The 18,309-nt window shown below is 46.8% G+C and overlaps 1 protein-coding gene across 1 annotated transcript in view; it reads right to left on the reverse strand.

Moving 5' to 3' along the window:
* MRAS (muscle RAS oncogene homolog) overlaps positions 1 to 18,309 on the reverse strand; it is a 60,880-nt gene that overhangs the window by 21,746 nt on the left and 20,825 nt on the right. Inside the window, exon 2 of the mRNA XM_030580770.1 lies at positions 9,016 to 9,226. Coding sequence (XP_030436630.1) covers positions 9,016 to 9,208 — 193 coding nt within the window. The 5' untranslated portion in view covers positions 9,209 to 9,226. The remainder of the gene's footprint in view (positions 1 to 9,015; positions 9,227 to 18,309) is intronic.

The raw sequence follows: 18,309 nt of genomic DNA on the forward strand, positions 1-18,309 counted from the left end.
GGACAATTCCCAAGCTTCTTTAGTGGAAAAGCAGACAGACAGTCAAATGCAAGTGGTCTTAGGACCAGCAGCAACATCCTGCCTCACAGTGAGAAATGCTCAGGATCTCTATGTTCTGATTTGCAAGCGCACGTGCGCGCACACATGCACGCACACACACACACGAGAACTGTCTGCAGTTATTTCAAGGGTTTAAACACACAGGATGGAGTGGGATTGTGCAGGGCCTGATCCAAGTCTATTGGAGTCTTTCCATTGACTTGATGGATTTGGATCCAGCTCCTACGTTAGTATGCACAAAGATAACAACTAGGAGCAAAAGCATGAACTAAAAAGAAAAAAAAAGCAACTGAATATCAGGAAAAATCTTCCTTCCAATAAGTGCTGCTAGAAAGATTGGAATAACCTTGTGTCAGGGTTCCCTCCCCACTCTGAACTCTAGGATACAGATGTGGGGACCTGCACGAACAACCCTCTAAACTTATTTGTACCAGCTTAGGTTAAAAAAATTCCAAGGCACAAATTCCTTCCTTGCCCCTGATATTGCTGCCACCACCAAGTGATTTAAACAAGCATTCAGGGAGGGCCACTTGGAGCCATACCTCCCCCCAAATATCCCCCCAAACCCGTATACCCCCCTTTCTTGGGGAGGCTTGAGAATAAATATTCTAACCAATTGGTTACAAAGTGAGCACAGATCAACCCCCCTGGGTCTTTAGGACACTGAAAAACAATCAGGTTCTTAAAATAAGTTTATTTAAAACAACAAAACAACACAAAACCACAACCATAAAAGAATCTCCTCTGTAAAATCAGGATGGAAGATAACAAAAAGATTCCCAACACAGAGGATTTCCCCTCTAGGGGAAACTTTAAAGTTACAAAAATAGAGATAAACCTGCCTCTTAGGACAGGGAAGATTCACAAGTTAAAACAAAAGATAATCTAATGTATTTCCTTGCTATTACTTACTATTTCTGTAATATTAGATGCTTAGTTCAGATATGGCTTAGGGAGATGTATTTTCCCTGCCCTGGCTCATTGACCCAGAGAGAACAAACATACAAACAAAAAACCTTCCCCCACAGATTTGAAAGTATCTTCTCCCCTTATTGGTCCTTTTGGTCAGGTGCCAACCAGGTTATCTGAGCTTCTTAATCTTTTGCAGGTAAAGGAGAGATTAACCCTTTACAGGGTAAGGAGGGATTTTATGCTACCCTTGGCTGTATGTTTATGACACTTCGTAACTGGGAGGTCCCAAAAGGTGAGGCACTTAAAACTAGACTGCACAAACCACCAGAGAATGCAGGAGTCACCACGCACTGGCCCCCAGGGAATGGGTCACTTTCACTAACAGGTTTAGCAATCAGGACGCCGAGCACAGAATTGGAGTTTATGTGGGTCTTCAGAAACAAAAAACACACATGTATAATAGTAATGCCCAGGAAACAAAGGCATACAGTAGCTTCTGCACTCAAAACGTGTAGGCAACAGTTACCAGCTTCGCCTCCTTACCCCGTCTGAAATTTTACAGAGGATCGATTAGGATCCTCAGCTGGTGGAATTCAGTGTAGATCCAAAGTCAATACAGTTACACTGCTTTACACCAGCGGAGAATCTAGCCCAGGGAGCCTACAAAGGGTGCAGACAAGTCAATCATGACAAGTTAGGTCCAGCAATGTGCCAACTAAACCTTCATCTTGTCAGCGAAACAAGGCTATTTTGGATTCCCCCATTTCCCTGCGTGTGGCTTGAGCCCCTAGGAATTTTAGCCTTGTGAAAGCATTCCATAGTGGCTCCACATACAGAATAATAGTTCCAGATTGGCATTTAACAGTCATATAAAAATAAATCCTCTGCTGGTTGCTAATTCAGCCTGTGTACAGAAAGAGAGGTAAAAAAAGCCGTGATTGAAACTCACTTAAAGATACAGCTAACCAAATGAGATTAACTCAGGGAGCTATTTAATTCTAACCTGCAACTTGTGCCTGTACACTGTGTGTGATTGCATCTAACCCGGTATGATATGGCCACTTCGACCTCACAGGACAGCAGGATATAATGAAAATAGCTAAGTGCAGAGACAATGGAGCCTGCAATCATAAAACATCCCTAAGGAGACAGCATTCTATAATTCACAGTTAGCACTTGCCTTTAGGGGCACGTCCCTTATTTAATAAAGCACTCTATAGTATTCACCAGCAATGTGCCCCAGACGCTGCAGGGACAGTCCTGCAAGCTGGATTGGTTACGACCATTAATAATTATCTTTACACTTTTGTAGCAGCATTTTTCATACAATCCTCTTAAGAGGCCTCCTTACCACTAAGTCTCACTATACTGCCTTGAGGCAGGAAAATACTATTGTCCCCTCTTTATAATTAGGAAAACAGACACCAAGAGTAAGTGACCTGAACAAACTCAGAGAGCAAATCCCCCCCCCCCCCCCCCCGTAGATGGGTCTGAAAAATGAAATAAAAAAGCAAACTGCATTTAAACCTATTTCAAGTGAGAGAGTAAAGAAATTATATAACCCAAATAAAAACGTTCCATCATGTTCCCAGCTTCTGTTACACAAGAAGGGCAAGTGTAGGTCTTGTTTTAGTTAGCACAAAGCATTTTACAGGGCAATGTTGGAACATTATTACAGCTCATGGACAGTATAGAGGCTTGGAGGGGAACTCCAAAGACGGTGGACTGTGTTTTTGGAACAAATTCGTCAAATGCCTACCCATTCCAGCTTGTGTGTTATATTTACTTCTGCATCACTAGATGCTTATAAAGCCCCCGCATCGTATGTCTTCACTTGGCAATCACATCCTCCACAGCCAGTCCTAATCCTTTTTTACAAGCACTGGAGTGGGTGAGGGGAAGGGGGAAGTCACCCCATGAAGGACTGAACTGCAAATGAAGTATAATTAAAGGAAGGCAGATGAGTTTGAAGGGTAGCATGATGCATCTTTATACTTCTGTCATACTTCTCCCCGACTGTATTGCTTTAACCACTCATGCTAAAAGTATGTACCTAGCATGGGAGCAGCTGTCTAAGGATTTGTATTATTCTGTGATACTATTACCTGATCAAAAGCCCAGATAACTCAATGAGAAAAAAAGACACCCATTGACCTTCATGGGCTTTGCAATAGGCCCTTAAGGAACAGTGTCAAAGGAAACAGTAAGAGACACCCTTTAATTTTCTCTCAAGGGGCATGGCAAGGGCCACATGCAGTTTCAAACAAGAACGTCCTTTTCTTCCCCACTAGCTGGCCTCAGGCGTGTATGGTGAGTTTCTAATGCTGGATGAATAAAGGAAAAGAGAGAGGCTGCTGCAGTTTTACCTCTGAGGCAGTAGGAGGGCTTTAAGAATCCTCATGCCACTGCTAAGTGGGATTCCCAGAATGCAGTTCCAGGTTATGGCTGAATTAAATTCCGGATGTGATGAGGTGTGTGGAGAAGATCTAGTCAAAATGGTTTATTCAAAGCTTTTTTTCTGAGGGGTGAAAAATGGCTTTTTATTGAAACAGAATGTTCTGTGAGAAAAACTTACATTTGTTAACAGCAGAAAAAAGTTGATTCTTTGGAACTTTTTGGTGTTTTTGATGAAAACCCCCCAAAAGTTACATGCAAGTATAAAACAAGATTGTTTTCTTGGAATTTTTTTCTGCTGAAAACAAAATACATGGTTTTGACCAGCCCTAGTGTGGAGCAGCTGTTATTCTGATGTAAGAATGCATGGTGTGGCTGCAGAGAGCAAAGGTCACTTGCCACTTTAGAAGGCAGGGTTCTGGACAAAGCAGGCAAATCAGACAATGGCAGGCTATAGTTAACAGCAGGATCTGGCTTGTATCTGATGTAATACTGGAATAAAAATAATTAGTTAAATAAAAGCTCACTTGGGGGCGGGATAGCAATAAAGCAAACATCACAATCCATATTTATGCCCTGAATCTGCAAACATTCACACATGCTTAAAGTTAAGGATAAGTGATTTTAAGCACATTAGTAGTCAGTTAAGCACGTATATGTTTTCAGGATTGAGGCCTTGAAGCAAGATTTACAGCCTTCCTTTAAACACTTTAGGTACTGCTTTTCTCCTCTAGAAGGTAACCATAGCATCTTAGCATGCAACTGAATTCTCAGTAAAATAATTTTGATCCAAAAAATTAAGAATTTTTGAAGATTTAAAAAAGCTTCTTTTAAAAAGATACTGGTGGCTTCCCCTTCCTCTTGTTTTTCTGCCTGGCTGTCATTTAAAAAATGACAGTTGCCACAAAAGTCAAACGTCACATATCTAAAGCCCCAGAACATCTTGAGCACGACCATAAAAAAAATAGCATTCCAGGCTAAAGTTATGTTTTTGGGTTGACTACGCGCTTATGAGAAATTGGACATGTGCTTTGGGACTGGTTCATGATACTGGAACTCAGGAGTCTGCGGGGGTTTTCACACATGTGATTTGTGGACTGGATGATTATGTCTTAATGGTTCACAGATTTAGACCCAAGGCCAGAAGGGACCACTGTGATGATCTAGTCTCATCTTCTGTATAACAGAGGATATAGAATGACCAAAATAATTCCTAGAGCAGATCTTTTAGAAAAAAGACATCCAATCTTGTTTTAAAAAATTGCCTGTGATGGAGAATCCACCATGACTCTTGGTGAAGTCTTCCAGTGGTTAATTACCCTCACTCTTCAAAATGTTACACCTTATTTCCAGTCTGAATTTGTCTAGCTTCAACTTTCAGCCATTGCATCATTTTATATCTTTTGCTGCTATACTGAAGAGGCCATTATTAAATATTTGTTCCCTATGCTGGTACTTACAAGTCACCTCTTAACCTTCTCTTTGTTAAACTAGATTGAGGGCTTGTCTACATCACAAAGTTGCAGCGCTGGTGAGGGGGTTACAGCGCTGCAACTTAGGAGGTGTACACATCTGCAGGGCATCACCAGCGCTGCAACTCCCTGTTTGCAGCGCTGGCCGTACTCCCGTTTTGTCTCGGGTGTAGAGGATCCAGCGCTGGTGATCCAGCGCTGGTAATCAAGTGTAGTCACTTACCAGCGCTTTTCTTGACCTCCGTGGAATAAGCAGGTATCCCAGCATACCTGAGGAAGCCTCCGGTAATCAAGCTGGTCTCCTTCCCCGGTTTGCTCTCGCGTTTCCCGAACCCCGAGCAAGCAGGTCTCCTTCCCTGCGGTTTGCAGGGGGTTCGGCGAACACGAGAGCAAACCGCGGCGAAGCTGGTCTCCTTCCCCGGTTTGCTCTCGCGTTCCCCGAACAAGCAGGTCTCCTTCCCTGCGGTTTGCAGGGGGGTTCGGCGAACGCGAGAGCAAACCGCGGCGAAGCTGGTCTCCTTCCCCGGTTTGCTCTCGCGTTCCCCAAACAAGCAGGTCTCCTTCCCTGCGGTTTGCAGGGGGGTTCGGCGAACGCGAGAGCAAACCGCGGCAAAGCTGGTCTCCTTCCCCGGTTTGCTCTCGCGTTCCCCGAACCTCCGTGCAAGCAGGTCTCCTTCCCTGCGGTTTGCAGGGTGGTTCAGGGAACGCGAGAGCAAACCGCGGCAAAGCTGGTCTCCTTCCCCGGTTTGCTCTCGCGTTCCCCGAACCCCTTGAAGCCGCCCAACAGCGCTGCAGTATGGCCACATCTAACACCACTTGCAGCGCTGGTTGCTGTAAGTGTGGCCACTCTGCAGCGCTGGCCCTATACAGGTGTACTAATACAGCTGTAACAACCAGCGCTGCAAAATTTTAGATGTAGACATACCCTCAGTCCCTTGAGTCTACCACAGTAATGTTGTGTATTTGGTTGTCATGGTTTTTGTTCTATGGCAACTGAGTTAGATTATTAGGGGATAGCCTACCCTGCTCTGGCCGGTTAGGTGAGCTCTGTGTGTGTAAATAAATGGTAGTTTTGTTGGTTGTCTGCTCCCTAGCCTCAAGTGATTTCTTCCTAGACTGGCTGCCCCCAAGGATATAATAAGTGGCGACGATAGATGGGATTCCAGTGCTGCTCCAGTAACAGAAGGAAGTAGAAGTCAAGGTAAAGAACCAACAAATAAAAAAAAAGCTGCTTGTTTGCACTGACTGTGAAAGTGGAACTAAAAATCAAGACTACTCTGACTGGGCCACTGGAAACTTTTGATGAGAATATAGTGCAGTGGCATGTGTACACTAAGCGTTTTGAGCTTTGTGTTATTGCAAATGACATTACAGAAGAGAAGAAGGTGCCAATATTCTTCAGTGTTGTAGGGGCTAAAATCTACTCCCTGCTATGCAGCTTACTACACCCTGTTAAGCCTGAGACTAAATCTTACAGTGACATTGTGGAAATCCTGGGATCCCATTTTTCCCCAGAACCACTGGTAATTGCTGAAAGATATCAGTTCCACAAAAAGAAGATGAAACAGTTGTACAATTTGTAGCAATTTTAAAAAAGCTAGCAGAACGCTGTGAATTTAAAGAGATGTTAAATGATGCCCTGCATGACAGGTGAGTGTGTGGCCTGCTTCCTAAACCTGCTGCCCCCAAGGATATAACAAGTAAGGCAGGTTTTCTAATTCTTTAATCATTCTTGGGGCTCTTCTTTAAACCATCTCCAATTTATCAACAATCTTCTTGAACCGTGAATGGCAAAAAGTATTCCAGCAGAGGTCGCACCAATGCTAAATACGGAGGTGAAAGAATCTCTATTCCTACTCAAATTTTTCTCTGTTTAATGCATCCCAGGACTGCATTACCCCTTTTGGCCACACTGTTGCACTTGGACCTCATGTTCAGTTGATTATTCCACCATGAATTCCATTCCCCTCCCTCCCCCCAGAGTCACTGGTTCCCAGGCTAGTCCCTCATTCTGTAAGTATGGCCTGCATTTTTTGTTCTTAGAGGTGTACTCTTACATTTAGTTCTTTCAAAACATGTATTGATTGCTCACACCCAGCTAACCAAGAAATCCAGATTGCTCTGTATCAGTGATCCATCCACTTCATTATTTATCATCCCCTGACTTTTGTGTTATCTGCAAATGTGAACAATGATGACTTTATGTTCTCTTCCAGGTCACTGATAAATATGTCAAAATAGTATAGGGCCAAGAGTTATTCCCTGTGGGATCCCATCAGTATCACTGAGCAGGTATGTTGATTTCCCAGTTACATTTTGAGATCTACTAGCCAACTTTTAATCCATTTCATGTGTGCCATGTTAGTTTTATATTGCTCTAGTTTTTTTGAAAAATCAAAATGTCATGCAATACCAAGTCAAACACCTTATAGAAGTATATTACAGCAATACTATTATCTTTATCAATGCAACTTGTAATCTCATTAAAAAAAATCAAGTTAGTTTGACGGGATCTATTTTCCAGAACCATGTGACTAGCATTAATGATATTACCTTCCTTTAATTCTTCATTAATCGAGTTCCATATCAGCCACTCCATTATCTTGCCTGGGACCAATGTCGGACTGACAGGCCTATAAATTATCTGGGTCAGCCCGTTTGACCCTTTTTAAAAATTGGCACAGCACTGGCTTTCTTCCAATCATGTGGAACTTCCCTAGCGCCCCAAGACTTATTGAAAAAAAAAAATCACCATTAACTGTCCAATGAGCTCTTCAGCCAGCTCTTTTCAAACTCTTGGATGCAAATTATCTGGACCTGCTGATTTAAGAATGTCTGTCTTTAGTAGCTGCTGTTTAATATCATCCTGAGATATTAGTGGACTGGAAAGAACATTATCTTCACAATATGAAATGACTACATCATCTCCCCCTCCCCCCATACATACAGAAATATTTATTGAATACTTCAGACTTTTCTGCATTGCTATTGATCAATACCATTTTCAGGCTGATTTTGTTGCTTTTTAGTGATTGCGTTGAAATGCTGAGGGAAGGGGGAAAGAGAGTGAATTTCCTTAACTTATCACAGAAACCATAGTGAAGCACACAGTTTATATCATCCAAGTACAAGTATACATATGTATTAATATTGGATATAGTACATTGTAAATAAAACCATCTCAAGAGTTTGATTCTGACACAGAACAATTTCCCTCAGAGCTTCTGAGCAACTTGTTTTCCTTTTAAAAAAAAAAAAAAAAAAAAAAAAAAGGTATGTTGCAATTTTAGCCAGTTCAGTGTATTCTTCTTGCATGAAGAAGAATGGACGCACAAGTGATCTGTCCTCAGTTACAAGCACCACCACACAGCAGACAGGCATCTGACTGGTACATTAAAAGGTGGACTTAAATGTAACCCATCACAGAACCAATTCCTGCACATGATGGGATGCAACTGGTACCACAGTTCTTTAATTGCTGGAGGATAAAATCTTCTGCAGTGGATATTTTAATTTTAGTCCTCACTCAGATATCCATTATTACAGCATACACCACTTAGGCAGGACATCACCCCAGAGACTCAATTTAACCCCAAATGATATTTAGTAGCAATGACAGCTTAACAACGGGCACTATAATTCTGCTTAATGTGGATGCCTTCAGATGGCTCAGGTGTATATCAGTCTATGTTCATATTCCAGGTCCCTCACTTGCCAGGGCAAGTTTCACACTCACATACCTGAGGCAAGAGGTTTTTCCACACACTGATTATAACAGGTGATCTGGAATTACGGGGACCACAGAAAGGGAAAGATTGCCCACCAGGGCATCACAATGAAGAGAATTTACTATTTGCAAAATGATTTGTACAAGAACTGATGCGGCACAAAAATAGGGCCATTAAACATAGTGCATCCCCCCATACAAACTTCCCTGGTAATGCATAGGTTTTTATGAACCTGCATGAAATGATAAAGCAGAGTACTGTAGCTTTACAAGAAGCCAGTTGCCTAGCATGTACAAATAGCTCACAAGGTGGTTTGCGGTATAATTACAAACAGCCTAAATTGGAGTAGAAGATGCTTGTAAACCCAACAAGATATTGAAAAGTTCAGTACACAGATGTGCTTGGGTACTGTCAGAATGGACAGATCTAAGTGAAAGTAGGTTACTCACCATCAAGAATTGCCCACTGGCCATCTATTTCCGTGTGTTTCAGGTAGGAATCTTCAATGGTTGGGTCATAGTCTGGCACAAAAATCTTCTGGAAGAACTGAATGGTGAGAGCGCTCTTCCCCACGCCACCATCCCCAACCACTACCAGTTTGTATGTGGGCAGGTTTTCACTTGGAACAGCACTTGTAGCCATGTTTCCAGTGGGTCAGACCTGAAGGAGAAAGAGAGGCTGACTCATACCGCGCATTAGCAACAAGACGGTTACCTGGATACCAGTTTCCATGAGGAGTGACAGCTGGGATTCCTTCCATTAACCTCACTCTAAACTGGTTGAAGGAGAAGGTGGACCATGACCTTGCATCTTTCCTGCTCTTCTCCAGGATGCTGGAAAGGGAGCAGGGGTGAGCAGTTTCTGTACGCCATAGGGACTGCTATTGCAAGCAGTTGCCCTCGGGGACTGCGGGAAGCGTGAGGGCGGACGCTTGTTAATCCCCATTGGTTTCCAAGAAGCCATTCACAATCTGGGCTCTTATTAGGGTTTTAGTGCTGGCTGGACAGCGCTGAAGGACAAAGTCCTTTTAGCAACAGGACTGGCAGAGCGCAGTGGCAATGCAAACTCTTCCCCTTTTCCCGCACATACCAGCACGTCTCAACCTTGACCTAGATGGACCACTGCTATGGGTGGGAAGGTGGCCACATTTCCACAACTTATTCCCTTTCTACAGAGGCTGTCACGCAAAGCTCCCACCCACAGCTCCCTCTCCACTAGCAACTAGCCTGAGACAATGAAATCATCTGCACACAAAGGTCAAAACAGCTGCTAAGTTACAAATGATTCTTCAGTCACTATCAACTCTTGTTGCACTTGACCCAGTGACCGTAATCTATTAGGAATCCCGAGCCATCAGTTCCTTGAGTGTGTCATATTACATACATCATACATCCAAGAGACAGTTATAGTTTGGGCCTTGCCTGCTAAACGCCAGGCAACACCCATAATAGGGTGTGATGGATGATGCAGCAGGTTAGAGTTCAAATCCTGGTTCAGCTGACATATGAAAAGGCACTTAGCAGGCTTGTCCTCTCTCACTATAAAGTTTAGAATAGCTTGCACAGGAGAATCCAGGGTAGCAATGCAGGACTCAAGTTCACTGTCAGGAAGGCTATCCCTTCAATTCTAAAGCATTTCCTGGTCCTTCTTGCAGGCTAGGGGGCTCTGAGGGAATGGGCCTCAGCAGTCTGTCAGCAAAAGAGCCAGCCAATCTGGCACAATGTAGGTTAGGGCTTGCTACTCTTCGGTAGCAACCTGCTATGTATCTCTCTGTATTTGGTTATAGTTGTGTTTGCTTCTGAATTCTAAGAAATAATCTGAGTGTTATGTTGCAACCTTCCAGGAAGAGTATTTATGTTTTGCTTTTAACTCTGTGTGTATGCACATAGGAGCATTGCTACCACAACACAAGGCAGCACATGCCATGAGGAAAAAACCAGCAGCTTTCTAGAGACTACACAGATTTTGGCAAGCCCACCTCTAGCTAGTGCTAGTTCTAGCAGGGTTGTCTGGCAGTAGACGAGAGCTCATATGACCGGATGGAACAGCTGCTGCATTCCCCAGGTGGCAGACACCAATTAGGTACTGTACTTCCCTAGGGTACAGGCTTCCCCAGAGCTCTCCACTGGGAAGGAGAGATTTTTGCACTGGTCACCACTCAGCTGGAATATGCCATTAAAGTCCTTGCCTTTTAGTTCTCAGGGCCAAATCCCAGAGACCTTAACTCACTTTTCATTCCGTCCTTACATATGCAAAAACCTCCCAATGCCTTCTGTTGGAGATTTAGCTGAGGGAGTTAACACGGAGCTAGGACCCCACAGGGATTGACCCTCACTGCATATTTGATGTGAGCAGGAGGAAATATTTTGCATGGTGACCAATGAATAAGAGGCAGCCCCAGAATCCTTTGCTGATTCCACAACAGGAAAGTGTGTGCAAATGACTGGCATGTCAGAAAGTACAACGTGCCCAGCAGTCCAATACAGGATGTGGGACAGAAAGCCTCTGGTTCCTATGAAATGCCAGCAGTGACTTCCACTCAAGACAAGTTCAGTGCAGCTTCTGTTGGATGGCCTTTGAACCACGAATAAGATGCACAGAACAGAATGAGACTTGGGAGTCCCTGCTCTTCTTCCTCTGCTATAAGCACTAGAGCCTACTCTCTCCCAGTCACTCACCCTCTACCTCTCCCAGCTAGAGATACATTTTGTCTAATTTTTCAGCAGCACATTTTCCTGCTCCTTGTGCTCCATGTGTTCTAGAATGTAGGATAGCAACCTCAGAGTTGTACTCAAAGTGTAGCAGCAATGACATGCCTAGAAAGCATAAGGGCAATGCAACCAAAAAGATTTGCTGTGCTGTGACATATGTGGGTTTTTGTCAAAATAAAAAACAAAACATGAGGGAACATGTATCAGTGCTTTCCAGAATCCAGTTCTCATTACTGTGTGATGATCAGAGAAGAGTCTAAACTGTTGAGCACGGGCGGCTCTATGTATTTTGCCGCTCCAAGCACGGCAGTCAGGTGGCTTTCAGCAGCAGGGCCGGCTTTAGGCCGATTCGCCCGATTCCTGGGAATCGGGCCCCGTGCCTAAGAGGGCCCAGCATTTTAGGCGCCTTTTAAATTTTTTTACTTACCCTGGCTGCGGTCTGCTCCAGGGTCTTCCATGGCCCCGCTCCCCTGACCAAAGTGCTGGCAAGAGTGCGACAAGCCCCGCAGCCCCGCTCTCTCAGCTGGAGCTCTGGCTGGAGTGCGACAAGCCCCGCGGCCCCGGCTGGAGCTTCGGGCCCTTTAAATAGCCCCCAGAGCCCTAGGGTAGCAGGGGGCTATTTAAAGGGCCAGGGCTCCAGCTGCCTCTGCCACCCTGGTCCTTTAAATAGCCGGCAGAGCCCCGCCGCCCCCATGCATTCCCCAGGGCTCCTACGGCTATTTAAAAGGTCCGGTGCAGGGTAGAAGCAGGGGAGCCCCGGGCCCTTTAAATAGCCCCCAGAGCCCTGGGATAGCGGGGGGGCTTGGGAGCTTTTTAAAGGTCTGGGGCTCCAGCTGCCTCTGCTGCACCCCCTGCCCTGCCCGCACCAGCCCCTCCCCTGCTGCCAGCTCTGCACCCCCTGCCCACAGCCAGCCCCTACCAAACCCCCTGCCCTGTCTCCAGCTAACCCCTGCCACACACCCCTGTGGCCCTGCCTGAAGCCAGCCCGCCCCACACTCCCCTGTCTCCAGCCAGACCCTGCACCCCTTGCCCTGCCTGCAGCCAGACCCTACCTCCAGTCAGGCCCTGCCCTGCCTCGAACCAGCCCCATGTCCACTGCTGCCCTGCAGTTCCCAGGCCAGTAACCTGCACACCTGCTTCAATGAGGGGGGCAGGAAGCAGCGGGGACCCACACATGTGTACACCCCCAGGGAGTGGCAGGGACCCACACATGTGAAACGGCAGTCATTAATAACCAAAACAACAGCATATATGATGCAATGTGCATAATATACAATTTTATTAATTATATAGTTATGGAAAGTAAATAATACATGGAAGAAATGGAAGGCTTTTATTTTTTTTACACTTTTTTCTTTTTAAGTCATCCCTGCCAGGGCCCTGCCCAAAGTGTTTGAATTGGGCCCCGCACTTCCTAAAGCCGGCCCTGTTCGGCAGCAAGCCTGTGGGAGGTTTGCCGGTCCCGTTCCTTTGGCGTACCCGCTGCTCAATTACCACCGAAGCTGTGGGACTGGCAGACCTCCCACAGGCATGCTGCTGAAGGCTGCCTGACTGCCGCCCTCATGGCGACCAGCAGGCTGTCCCCCACCCCAGGCACGTGCTTGCTGCGCTGCTGCCTGGAGCCGCCCCTCCTGTTGAGAGGTAGAACACAAGTTTGGATATTTCATTCCCAATTACAGTCACTGCTAAATGCTGAGGTGTGATTTTCCAAATGGGGATTTTTTCCCCCATATAACATACACCATAGAGAATAACTTGAGCCTGTAGTACTTCTGAATTTATTCCCACATTTGCAGGTTATACAAATTCAGATCCAGGTTTTGTAAGAAGCTGAATTCCTTGAACTCCCATCAGAATCACACACTAGAAATGCATCTGATGAAGTGGGTATTCATCCACAAAAGCTCATGCTCCTAAACGTCTGTTAGTCTATAAGGTACCACAGGATTTTTTGCTGCTTTTACAGATTCAGACTAACACGGCTACCCCTCTGATACCTGACACTAGAAATCTCTCCTTATACTCCTAGAATTGGTTCACTGAACGTTCATTTATGTTTTCTTTCAAGAGAAAGCATAAAAAGGAGGAGAAATATTACAGTGTTGCCATAGGAATGGGACATTGAGACTACACGGACTGCAAGGTAAAAAGACAAGTGGTTCTCTCTCACCTGAGCTGAGACAAGTGTTGACATTCTAATAGGAAAGAGAAATACTGGGGACACCTGCCAGTATTAATGAACATCATAGGTAATTAGATATTTAGAGAAACATCCCTACTTTCAGAATGGAATTGCAGAAAGTCCTCCACAATAACTGGGACAGGCAGCAACATCTGAATTCGGGTGGGGGGGGGGAGGAGGAAGAAAAGAGGGTACCTAGGTATTTATCCATCACAAAGTCTGTGTGACATGCTCAGATAACTTAGTGAATTTATCCTCACAACATTCTGCAAGGTAGGGCAGTGTTATTCCCAATTTACAGATGGGAATCTGAGGCATAAAAAGATTATGTGACTTGCCTAGGGAGTGCGCGCACACACACACACTTTGTCAGAGCTAGCAAATGAGCCCTTATCTCCTGGATCTTGGTCTCCTTAACCACAAGCTCATTATATACATGAGTGATGCGCCTCAAAACTTTCAGCCAAGCAACCAAGCATATCAATATAACTGTTTGCTTTTGCATGTTGCAGGTCAAGTCCTCCTTTTTCTTTGTACCCAGTGCAATCTCAGAAAAGCTGGCTAAACCCTTTCCTTGAACACTCCAAAGGGCAAAGACCTTGGGTGAAAACCAGGCCCTACTCAAGTAAATGGCAAAACTCCCATTGACTTCAACGGGGCCAGGATTTCATCTCTTTTCCAGGTGCTTTACGGCATATGCAGATATTAGTCCTCATAAATGTTTCTGGACAAGCTGCTTGAAAGCCAAGCTGTCATTCATCTGGTAGCAGGCAGGCCACAAGTGAGAATAAATATATGCAGCTTGCTGACCTCACCATAAACCACAAGCTATTTCTCAGTAGACGTAAGAGTTACATTTTCAGTACTAAGCCCTTCAACTTTCTCAGAAATCCCAACCTTGACCCCCATGAAATATTTTCAAAAAGTACAATGATAATAAATTAGTCCACAGTGTAAATTTCAACTATAGCCCTTGTGCACACTAGAAGAACTAGTGAGGAACTGGCAACATTGAATAGTGTAATCCCCCAACTGGAGTTGGCCAACTGTGGACTGAGCTTCAAAGGGGTCCTACCCAAGGCACTACAGCAATAATGGCTACCAGAGCCCTCAGTGCATGCTGGGAAATGTCTGAGCTAGTGGCAGGTACAGAATAGACTAGAAACTCCTGCTGTGGCCAACAGAGAGGCTTCTGTATGGGGTGAGATGAACAAGAGTTTGCTGGGCCAGTGATGAGGCAGTGACAGGAGATGGCCTGACTTGGAGACAGAGGCTGGTTTTGAGCTTTGAGTTTGGGAGCTCAGGAGGAAGCAGAACAGCTCAGGGAGTCTCCGATTTACTCTGTCAAAGGGAGTCTTTGCACTGCTATGGGATCCTGTGCACATGTCCGGCAGTTCCAGCACAGCACAGACAAGTGTCCAGAGTAGCAAAGATCCAACCAGCACTAGCTACTGAGGACCAGCTGAGACCTCCACAGGACTGCAGACTAGGGAGCCAGGAGAGGACCCTGCTCCATCCAGGGATGAAGATACTGTAAGGAGACTTAAGCTGGCCAATGTTCACAGCGCTGCAGCCTTCATCTCCAGTATGTCATTTCCCAGGGAAGGAGCTGGGGCTTGGGAAGAGTTAAGTGCTGGGAGATGGAAAATGGTTGATGTTTATAAATGAATAAGTTATCCGTAACCCTTTCCTTCCCCAGATCCTATTTTCCTGCTCCCAATAAAGCCCCCCCCTTTGTTATATTATGTTGGGGTGTGTCACCTCTTTTGCAGGTGTTTGTGCTGTGTACTTCATTGTTTTGCACATTCTGGATTCTGTCCTCCTTGCCAGTTAGTAGTATTAGTCACTATCCCAAGAGAAAAAAAACCACTCCTTGTGTGCAGGCACAGGGAGAAGTCAATAGGCATCACAAAACACAACCCAAGATCAGGGGCGAAGCCACTACTAGCAGCAAGCAAGACGGAGAAGGCTTGAGCCACACCTCAGGGGCAGGGCATCTCCATCCCAGTTACGGAGAAGTGGCAGAAAACTGAATTGAAGCTTCAGACATTAGTTTGTTCAGAGCAAAACCAGGAATCTTTTAAATCATATCAGCCCAGTGTGGATGAAAGTGGACCTAAAAGGCAACAGAATTACTTAAATATTTCTAATGATTTTCCTACAGTGTACACAAACGTGCAATAGAGAAGGCCAGCTTCTAAATAAGCATGCCTTCCCTTAAAGGCTGAGCTAAAGCCTTACGTGTTATTTGGACAGAAGGTTCCTGATAGCACAGGGGTGGGCAAACTGCGGCCCGGGGGCTGCATCCGGCCCTCCAGATGTTTTAATCTGGCTCTTGAGCTCCCGCTGGGGAGTAGGGTCCAGGGCTTTCCTTGCTCTGGTGCTCCAGCTGGGGAGCAGGATCAGTGACTTGCCCCACTGCGCACGTGCTGTGGCTCCGCGTGGCTCCTGGAAGCAGTGGCATGTCCCCCCATCTGGCTCCTACACGCAGGGGAAGCCAGGGGGCTCTGCGTGTTGTCCCTGCCCCAAGCACTGCCTCTGCAGCTCCCATTGGCTGGGAACCACAGCCAACGGGAGCTGCAGGGGTGGCACCTGTGAATGGGGCAGCATGCAGCATGCCTGGCCGCACCTCCACGTAGGAGCCAGACGAGGGACATGCTGCTGCTTCTGGGAGCTGCTTGAGGTAAGTGCCACCTGGAGACTGTGCCCCAACCCCCCATTCCCCTCCTGCCCTCCAAACCCCTAGATTCCAGCCCGGAGTACCTTCCTGCTCCCCCAACCCCTCATCCTGCACCCCACCCCAGAGCCCACCCCCCCCCCCAGCAGGAGCCCTCACCCCCTCCCACACTCCAACCCCCAATTTTGTGAGCATTCATTGCCCGCCATACAATTGGTATACCCAGATGTGGCCCTTGGGTCAAAAAGTTTGCCCACCCCGTCATAGCACATCCCTTCCACTGAGATCACAACCATCATTGCTAACAAAACTTTGTTATCCGTTTCAGAGCAAATGTCCACATGTTGTCACTTAAACAAGGGCTTTGCAGATGTCACAGCTGCATGGAAGCTGCAGAATGAGCAACAGCTGCAGTGCTTAAAAACTGCCCAACTCCCAAGTTGCCTGCCTGCGAGAATTAAATATACACGTATCAGAGGGGTAGCCGTGTTAGTCTGGATCTGTAAAAGCAGCAAAGAGTTCTGTGGCACCTTATAGACTAACAGATGTTTATTTTTATCAGTGGTGTCACGGAGACAGCTGGGAGTGCTGGTAGCATAGGGTCTGAGTAGAGAGTCCACATATCCAGACAGTCCTTCAGTGAGTGCGCCAATGCCCAAGATGATGGGGCGTTCAGGATTTCCAAAACGTCTGTTAGTCTATAAGGTGCCACAGGACTCTTTGCTGCTTTTACAAATATACACGCTGTACTCAACAATGCTGAAATTGAGATCTAGTCTGATTAATTCTGTTATTGGCAATCAGCTACGCTCAAGACTGTTGTTAATTTGTAAGTGTAATGAGGCGGTGTGGCTCCCCTCTTCATCCAGGAGGGTCGAGCCCCATCAATCATCCATAGGGGCGGGGCCTCTAAGCGGAAGTCCCGCCCCCCAGATGGTCAAGCGGTGACCCGGAAGAATAAAAGCCGGCCCTCAGCCCTCACTTGGAGCCCAGCCACCGTCGGGAGCAGACTTGTCCGTGGGAGCTCCTGACTGGGAAGCTGCTGAGGCCGCAGGCCGGTGTCCGGACTGGCCAGAACCTCCCTGCTACGACGAGGAGCTGCCGGAGCTGCCCTGCGCCCGCTACGACGAGGAGTGGCTGGAGCCGCCCCGCTCTTGTTGCGGCCCTGAGGACCCCCCGGAACAGGCCTGGCCGGACTTCCCAGAAGAGCTGCCGGACCTGCCGCCCAGCCCTGGCCAGGAGGAGCCGATGTGGTGGGATGTCCTTGAAGCTGATCCTACGAACCAGGTAGGCTCAGAGGAGGATACTGGAAGTAGCCCGGGAGCAGCCGACCCAAGTCAGGCTGCTGACCTCCCGATACCCATGGCAGTGTGTTGCGGTCAGGATCCCCACTGACCACCTGCAGCGGTGATCACCGCTACTAGGGGCCGGGCCTGGAACGCAGCGGAGGGGTGGGCCTGCGTTCCCCCTGCCACCCGTAGCCAGGTGGCAAGAATCCCCCTCCCCTGGCCTGAGGAGGCCATTAGGCCTACTGTGTGTTTGCCTAACCCTGACGCAAAAGGATCTGAGCCTCTATAACTGTGTTTGTGTCCCGCCCGACCAAGGGCTGGGCCCCTGACTGTGCCACTGCTCTGCCCTGTCCCAGAGGGCCCGGACCGACCCGCACTCCTGCCCAGCCCGCCCGAACCAAAGGGCCAGAAGCTGGGATAACTGTGTATTGTTGCTCAGCCTTGCAGCAGGCGGCCTGAGCTCCTAATTAACTGTGTGTTTGGTGCCCGCCCGAATCCAGGGCTGGGCCCCCGTTGACTGTACCACTGCCCGGTCCTATCCATAGGGACCGACTACTCCGCGCAGTGGGCGACAGTCCCAAGACCCGCAGGACGACAAGTCAGGCCGGTGTGGGTCCCCTCCTCATCCAGGTAGGGTCGAGCCCCAGCGAGTCTCGCTTACAGTAAGGTAGTAGCACCTATGACCATTAAGCTGTTGATCAAGGCACATTTTGCTAAGCAATGTACAAACACAAAAATTACAGTGCCATCTTGAAGAGGTTACCATCTACATAGGCAAATAGGTCAAACCTTCAACCAGAAAGCTTGATGCCTATTGGAAAGTGCACCCAGGGTGCACAGAAGTTGAACATTAGCAGATCATGTTACTATGTCAAATACACGAC

Source organism: Gopherus evgoodei, chromosome 11 (genome assembly GCF_007399415.2).
Source record: "Gopherus evgoodei ecotype Sinaloan lineage chromosome 11, rGopEvg1_v1.p, whole genome shotgun sequence".
Classification (NCBI taxonomy): Eukaryota; Metazoa; Chordata; order Testudines; family Testudinidae; genus Gopherus; species Gopherus evgoodei.